The 8,320-nt window shown below is 45.6% G+C and overlaps 1 protein-coding gene across 1 annotated transcript in view; it reads left to right on the top strand.

The window, feature by feature from the left end:
* Nucleotides 1–2,077: 2,077 nt before the first annotated feature.
* The window catches only part of LOC112076940 (TBC1 domain family member 2B), a 20,264-nt gene continuing 14,021 nt past the window's right edge, over nucleotides 2,078–8,320 (top strand). Inside the window, exons 1-3 of the mRNA XM_024143571.2 lie at nucleotides 2,078–2,101; nucleotides 4,256–4,515; nucleotides 6,146–6,263. Of these exons, the coding sequence (XP_023999339.1) occupies nucleotides 2,078–2,101; nucleotides 4,256–4,515; nucleotides 6,146–6,263 (402 nt within the window). The remainder of the gene's footprint in view (nucleotides 2,102–4,255; nucleotides 4,516–6,145; nucleotides 6,264–8,320) is intronic.

The following is an 8,320-nucleotide window of genomic DNA, read 5'->3' on the forward strand; positions in this document are numbered from 1 at the left end:
CCTCCCTCCCTCCCTCCTCCCTCTCCCATCCTCCCTCCTCCCTCCTCCCTCCGCTCCCTCCCTCTCCCCCTCACCTCCCCTCCCTCCCTCCCTCCCTTCCCTCCCTCCCTCCCTCCCCTCCCTCCTCCCTTTCCTCCCTTCTCTCCCTCGCCTGTTTACTCATCATCTCCTCCCCTCTCCCCAGGTGAGCTCCGGACCTCCGCTCCCTCTTCCACGAATCAGACCCTGAGGTGTCAGTGGGGGTGAAGTGGAGAACTTACTTCTCCTCTACTAGAAACAGAACAGGTGCACGCCCCGAAATCAAAGCCCTTGCATGAGAGCGGGCTTCGTGCCTCTGGCTCCACCCTCCAAGGTAATATCATATACTTTATTACCACATGTCCACGCTCAAGGTACGAATATGCATTTATACTTTATATGACTCCACAGTCCACCGCCTCAAAGGTACGATATCATATACTGTTTATATACCCACATGTCCACCGCTCCAAGGTACATATCATATATTTATACCCACTGCTCATCCGGCTCCAAGTAACGATATTCATAATACTTCTAATACCCACATGTCCACCGCTCCCAAGGTACGATATCATATTACTTTATTTAACCCACATGATCCAATCCCGCTCAAAAGCTCAATATCTTATGAGGAAGCGGCGTCCTACATGTCCACCGCTTCCAAGGTACCGATTAGCACTATAACTATATACCGCACATGATCCACCGCTCCACAGTAACGATCATACTATACTTAATACCACGATTCCCAGCCGCTCCAAGGTACGATATTCATATATAATATACCCACATGTCCACACCGCTGCCAATCAGACCATAGTTCGAATATACTTATATACCCAACATTCACACCGCTCAAGCGTAACGATATCAATATACTTTATACACATGTCCACCGCTCCAAGTGGACAGATTCATATTACGTTTATACACACATGCTCCACCGCCAACAAGGTACGATATCATAATACTTATATAACCACATGTATCCACCGCTCCAAGGATAACGATATCATATACTTATATCAACACGATCAACCGTCCAAAGGTAGATCATTCATTTACTTTATCCCATGCCACCCCAGGACGTATCACCATCTAATACCAATATCCACGTAAGACATATCATATACATATTATAGCCACATGTCCACCGCTGCAAGAACATATAAGTATACTTTATAGCCACCGATTGTCCACCGCCTCCAAGGTACGTATCATATACTTTATAGCCACATGGTCCACCGACTCCCATAGGTACGATTCACTCATTACTTTATAGACCACATCGTCCACCGCATCAGGTACGATATCATAGTACTTGTATAGCCATCATCCACCCGCTCCAAGGTCGACTGAGATATGTATACTTTATAGCACTCATGTCCACGTCCAAGGTCGATATCAATCACTTATAGCCACCACGTCACCGCTTCAAAGGTACAGGACTATCAATATACTTCGTAATCAGCCACACGTGCTCCACCAGCTCAAGGCTACTGGATTATCATTATATTTATAGCCCACACCGCTCCACCGCTCCAAGTACGATCATCATATACTGTATCCAACACGTCCACCGCTCCAGGCGACATCACTATACTTTATAGCCTCCATCGTCCACCGCTCCCAAGGTACGATATCATATACCTTTATCCACCATGTCCACCGCCATCCAAGCTACGATATCATTACTTATCAGCCACATTCCACACGGCTCAAGGTCACGACTATCACTTATACTTATATAGCCACATGACCACCCGCTCCAAAGGTACATCAATATACTTATCCCGCGACTCATACATATATTACTTTATTAAGGCCCAATGTCCACCGCTCCAGTTACGACGATATCATAACTAGTATAGCCCCATGCATCCAGCGCTCCAAAGGTCGATATAATATATTATATGAGCACTCAGTCCCACGCTCAGGTACGACATCCATATCATCTATTGTATAGCCACATGATCCACCGCTCCAAGGATACGAATTCATCATATATTATAGCCACCATCGTCACAGCCGCTTCAAGTACGATATCACTATACTTATGCCTCATGTCCACCGCTCCAAGGTACGATATATATTACTTTATAGCCTCATGTCCACCGCTCCAAGTACGATATATATACTTTATATGCCACATGTCCACCGCTCCAAGGTACAGTATTATACTATATAACCTCAATGTCCACCTCTCCAAGGTCGATATCATATACTTTATAGCCCATTCCACCGCTCCAAGGGTAGCGATATCAATACTTATAGCCTCATGTCCACCGCTCCAAGTAGCTCGATGATCAGGTATACTTTATCGCCTCATGTCCACCGCTCCAAGGCTACTGACTATCAGTATATCTTTATAGCCACATTATCCACCGCTCCAGGTTACGAATATCAGCTATTAACTGTATAGCCATCATGTCCACCGCTCCAAGGTACGATATCAATAACCTTTATAGCCACATGTTCCCACCGCTCAAGGTCGGACTTATCGTATACTTTATAGCCACATGTCCACCGCTCCAAGGTACGATATCATCATTAATCGTTAAATTAGGGGTTCAAGCAGCAACGGTGGGTGAAACCATATTTAATTTGTTATTGAAAGTTGATACATGGCATCTTTATGTACCAAGCTCTCACAAATTATGTTTTTCTAGGCTAGAATTTKAAACAACATGGCCGCTACTGACCAATAAARATTTGGCACACATGCTCACGGATATGACTTTAGCTGACCTGTAAAGTATGGTTGAGTTTCGCTGCATGGTGGCGGCTGTTGAACAGGAAAAAAACATGAATGCAAGCTCATRGGCTCATAGCAGCCACATTTTGCGTTTAAAAACATGGGTACATAGATGCTACAGTATGTACCATATTTGTTGCCGGTATAGAGGTCCTGGAGAAGACGTATAAAAGTAGTCAACATCATTGAATATGGTCCAAAATACCTTAAAGGCATCAGTTTGATTTTGTCTTCTGATATTTGGCAAGTGTGGTAAACAGTACAGAAGTAACTGGTCCTAGTGCAATGTGCCCAATTTTTCCTCATGGTGTCACAGTGGACACACAGCTGAACCCCGGCAATGCTGCTTGGGGTTCAAGCAGGAAAGCTGGTGAGACCCTCTTGTATTTGTTGCCATTGATTATTATTTTCCTTCTGCCAATTGGTGAAAAAATGCTAATTCCCGTGAGATGCTGCAACCCTGTCATGCGACGCAATGGCAATTGGCCACATGGTGGCGCTATAACAAGCTATTAAAAATGAAACTTTGAAAGCTCGATCTCCTTGTTCCTTTTGAGCTAGAGTCCTAAAATTCGCTATATTCTGTAGGTCACCTTCCTCACAATATATATTTTTTTAAGGACCCATAAGTTCCGGTAAATGGCCTTTTTGAATTTGATGAACTATTCTTAAAACGCTACTCCTTTGCCACCAAATGATCAATCTGCACAAAAGTTGATACATGGCATCTATGGACCAAGCCCTCACCAATTCTGTTTTTCCAAGATAGCATCTCAAACAACATGGCCGTGTCGTGGACGTTCAACACAGGACACTCTAAGTCAATATTAAATGAATCACTCTGTCAGCAAGCTGGAGAGGTCCCAGTCGAACTTGGATACATAAAGTCCCGGTCTGAGGTGCTCTCTAGAGGGTGTTCCTTACATYTAGAGGCGTATATACGCTTTCTAACCCGACATACACATCATTCATTGGATTGGCTCCTACTGTCTCCGTCTCCCATCTTAACCTAGAGAACATATTCTGGGTGTTCTGCCAGATGGTCCTAAGGAGGAGGTCCCCTCATATCTGAAACAGTCCTTGGTTACTGCCTGTGCTTGGTAATGACACCAAAGACAAGATGCTAATGTTCAAGGCTGTCTCTTCAACATTTCCTTCACAGCTGCTACTGACCAATAAATATTCACGTGGGCGAGGTCTGGCACATAAATGCATGTAAGTCCAACACGGATATTCATCATATTTCAGCACTGTCGAGACTCAACAAATCGAAACACTCAAGAGGCGCTATAACGGCCACGTGTTTGTTCCACTCAGTGATGAAATGTGGTAAACGTGCTCAGGGAAATGAGTCTGGCTAACCTGTTAATAAGTATGGTTCTGGACTCAGTTTTTTTTTTTTTTTCTCAGCCAAAAATAAATAGAGGTATGCAAGCATAAATTAATCAATGACTCTACTTCCTCCCACCCTCTTCCCAGGTGTGGCGCTGGTGCGTATCCTACCACACCAGGAAGTTCCGTGACAGCCTGGCTCCAAACTACTACGAGACCTTACTGGGTGTGGCCAGAGACAAGCCTAATCCCGCCTCCAAACAGATAGAGCTTGATCTGCTGAGGACCTTGCCTAACAACAAACACTACTCCTCCCCCGGCGCCGACGGAATACAGAAACTACGTAATGTCCTGCTCGCCTTCTCCTGGAGGAACCCTGACATAGGATACTGCCAGGGACTCAACAGGTACATGATTACTGCAGTATGACTACCATTCTATTACTACAGTACTTGTATATAGGGCTATATGTAATACTCCTAGTATATAGGGCTGGGCTATATGTCATACTTCTAGTATATAGGGCTGTATGTGGACATATAGCCCTATATGGACATCAGGACATCGATTACTCACCACAAACAGCTTTTTTTTCCTTTAACGAGCCCGACGTGAACGATGTACTGCTTTCCCYGGAAAAGGCCCAAATCCCCATAATTTGCGTGAAGAGAAGACGGAGAAGAAGGGGGCGGAGGTTGGGCTGCGTTCTGATGATTCGTAGGAGATCGAATAAACCCCTCCGCCTTCCATTCTACTAGCTAACATGCAATCAATGGAAAATAATATCGACGACCTACGAGGAAGATTAAACTATCAACGGGACATTAAAAAATCTTGTGCTTCACGGAGTCGTGGCTGAACGATGACATTATCAACATACAGCTGGCAGGTTATACGCTGTATCGGCAGGATAGAATAGCGGCGTCTGGTAAGACAAGGGGTGGCGGTCTATGTATATTTGTAAACAACAGCTGGTGCACAATATCAATGGAAGTCTCAAGGTTTTGCTCGCCTGAGGTAGAGTATCTCATGATGAGCTGTAGACCACACTATCTACCAAGAGAGTTTTCATCTATATTTTTTGTAGCTGTCTACATACCACCACAGACCGATGCTGGCACTAASACKMCACTCAARGAGCTGTATACCGCCATAAGCAAACAGGAAAACGCTCATCCAGAGGCGGCGCTCCTAGTGGCCGGGGACTTTAATGCAGGGAAACTTAAATCAGTTTTACCGCATTTTTATCAGCATGTTAAATGTGCAACCAGAGGGAATAAAACTCTAGACCTCCTGTACTCCACACAGAGACACATACAAAGCTCTTCCTCACCCTCCATTTGGCAAATTTGACCATAATTCTATCCTCCTGATTCCTGCTTACAAGCAGAAATTAAAGCAGGAAGCACAAGTCACTCGGTCAATAAAAAAAGTGGTCAGATGCTAAGCTACAGGACTGTTTTGCTAGCACAGACTGGAATGTGTTCCGGGATTCCTCCGATGGCAGTGAGGAGTACACCACATCAGTCATTGGCTTCGTCAATAAGTGCATCGATGACGTCGTCCCCACAGTGACCGTACGTACAAATCCCAACCAGAAGCCATGAATTACAGGCAGCATCTACACTGAGCTAAAGGCTAGAGCTGCCGCTTTCAAGGACTGGCACTCCAACCCGGAAGCTTATAAGAAATCCTGATATGCCCTCCGACGAACTATCAAAGCCCCTGTGGCAGGGCTTGCAAACTGTTACAGACTACAAAGGGAAGCACAGGAGCGGGCTTCCCAGTGACACGGGCCTACCAGACGAGCTAAATTACTTCCATGCTCCCTTCGAGGCAAGCAACACTGAAGCATGCATGAGAGCATCAGCTGTTCCGGACGACTGTGTGATCACGCTCTCCGTACCACTCCAGATAACTAGAGGTGCTACTATATATGTTGTTTTCAACACCGCAGCTGACCCTGTGCTGTCCCCAACCTGTTGTTTTCCCTGATCTTCTGTCAGTGCTATGATCATCAGTGTTCTCCTCTCCCAGGCTGGCAGCCATAGCTCTGCTGTACCTGGACCAGGAGGATGCTTTCTGGTGTCTCATCACTATCGTAGAGGTCTTTATGCCCCAGGACTACTACACCAAGACCCTGCTGGGATCACAGGTACACTACTATACCACTACTACACCACTACTACACCACTACTACACCAACCAAGAACGTCTGTGGGATCACCAGGTCACTAACTATACACTACTGTAACGCCAAGACCCTGCTGGGATCACGGTCACTACTACAACCACTAATCATACACACTTACTATACCACTACTACACCTACCCAAAACCCTGCTGGGATCACAGGTCCTACTTTACCTCTTACTATAACGCACTCTACACCAAAACCCCTGCTGGGATCACAGGTACACTACTAGCACCACTACTAGACCACTACTAGACCACTACTATACCTACTACACCAAGACCCTGCTGGGATCACAGGTACACTACTAGACCACTATACACCACTACTATACCATACTATACCACATTACTACACCACATACTACGCGCACTACTACACAAAGACCCTGCTGGATCACAGGTACATACTATACCACTACTAGACCACTTTACTAGAACCACTACTAGACCACTACTATACACTACTATACCCACTACTACACAAAGACCTGCTGGGATCACAGGTACACTATAGACCACTATATACCACTACTAACCAAAACCTGCTGGATCACACGGTAACCTACTATACCTCTCTATACACTACTAGACCACTACTATACACTACTAAACAAAACCTGCTGGGATCACAGGTCACTCTACTATACCTCTACTATACCACTACTATCACCTACTATACCACTACTACACCAAAACCCTGCTGGGATCACAGGTACACTACTACTAACTCATAGCTCTACTATACCACTCACTACCCAAAACCCTGCTGGGATCACAGGTACACTCTAGACAACTACTAACACTCTTATAACCACTACTACACCACTACTACAAATACACTACTACACACTACTACAACCATACTAGACCATCTACACCACTACTACACCCACTACTATACCACTTACTACACAAGACCTGCTGGGATACAAGGTACACTACTAGACACTACTAGAGCCACTACTAGACACCACTACTCATATCCCATACTAGACCATACTATACCACTACTACAACCAAGACCCTGCTGGGATCACAGTACATAACTAGACCACTACTAGACCACTACTACACCACTACTTACACTACTACAACACTTACTACGCCACTACTACACAAAGACCCTGCTGGATCACAGGTACACCTACTATACACATAACTCAGACCACTACTAGACCATACTACTACGCTTCACACCAAAGACCCTGCTGGGATCCACAGGTACACTATATACCACTACTATACCACTACTACACCAAACCCTGCTGGGATGACAGGTACACTACTATACACTACTAGACCACTACTGGACCACTACTACACCACTACTAGAACTACTAGACCATTACTATACACTACTACACCACCACATAGACCACTACTACATCACTACTATGACCACTACATACACCCACTACTAGACCCATACTAGACCATTACTAACCACTACTACACCACTACTACACACGACTCAACGCTGATGACATACCAGTGGAGGTCCCGTGTGGCTCAGTTGGTAGAGCATGGGCTTTGCAACGCCAGGGTTGTGGGTTCATTCCCCACGGGGGGACCAGGATGAATATGTATGAACTTTCCATTTGTAAGTCGCTCTGGATAAGAGCGTCAGCTAAATGACTTAAATGTAAATGTAAATGTAATACAAACTCCAGGGCTGGATGGCATACAGTGGAGGTATACCAACTCCCAGGGCTGGATGGCATACCAGTGGAGGTATAAACCAACTCCAGGGCTGGATGGCATACCAGTGGAGGCATACAAACTCCAGGGCTGGATGGCATACCAGTGGAGGTAGACCAAACTCCCAGGCGCTGGATGACATACCAGTGGAGGTATACCAAACTCCAGGGCTGGATGACATACCAGTGGAGGTATACCAAACTCCAGGGCTGGATGGCATACAGTGGAGGTATACCAAACTCCAGGGCTGGGTGGCATACCAGTGGGGTATACCAAACTCCAGGTGGGGTGGCATACCAGTGGAGGTAGACCAAACTC

This window comes from Salvelinus sp. IW2-2015, unplaced genomic scaffold (genome assembly GCF_002910315.2).
Source record: "Salvelinus sp. IW2-2015 unplaced genomic scaffold, ASM291031v2 Un_scaffold4149, whole genome shotgun sequence".
Lineage (NCBI taxonomy): Eukaryota > Metazoa > Chordata > Actinopteri > Salmoniformes > Salmonidae > Salvelinus > Salvelinus sp. IW2-2015.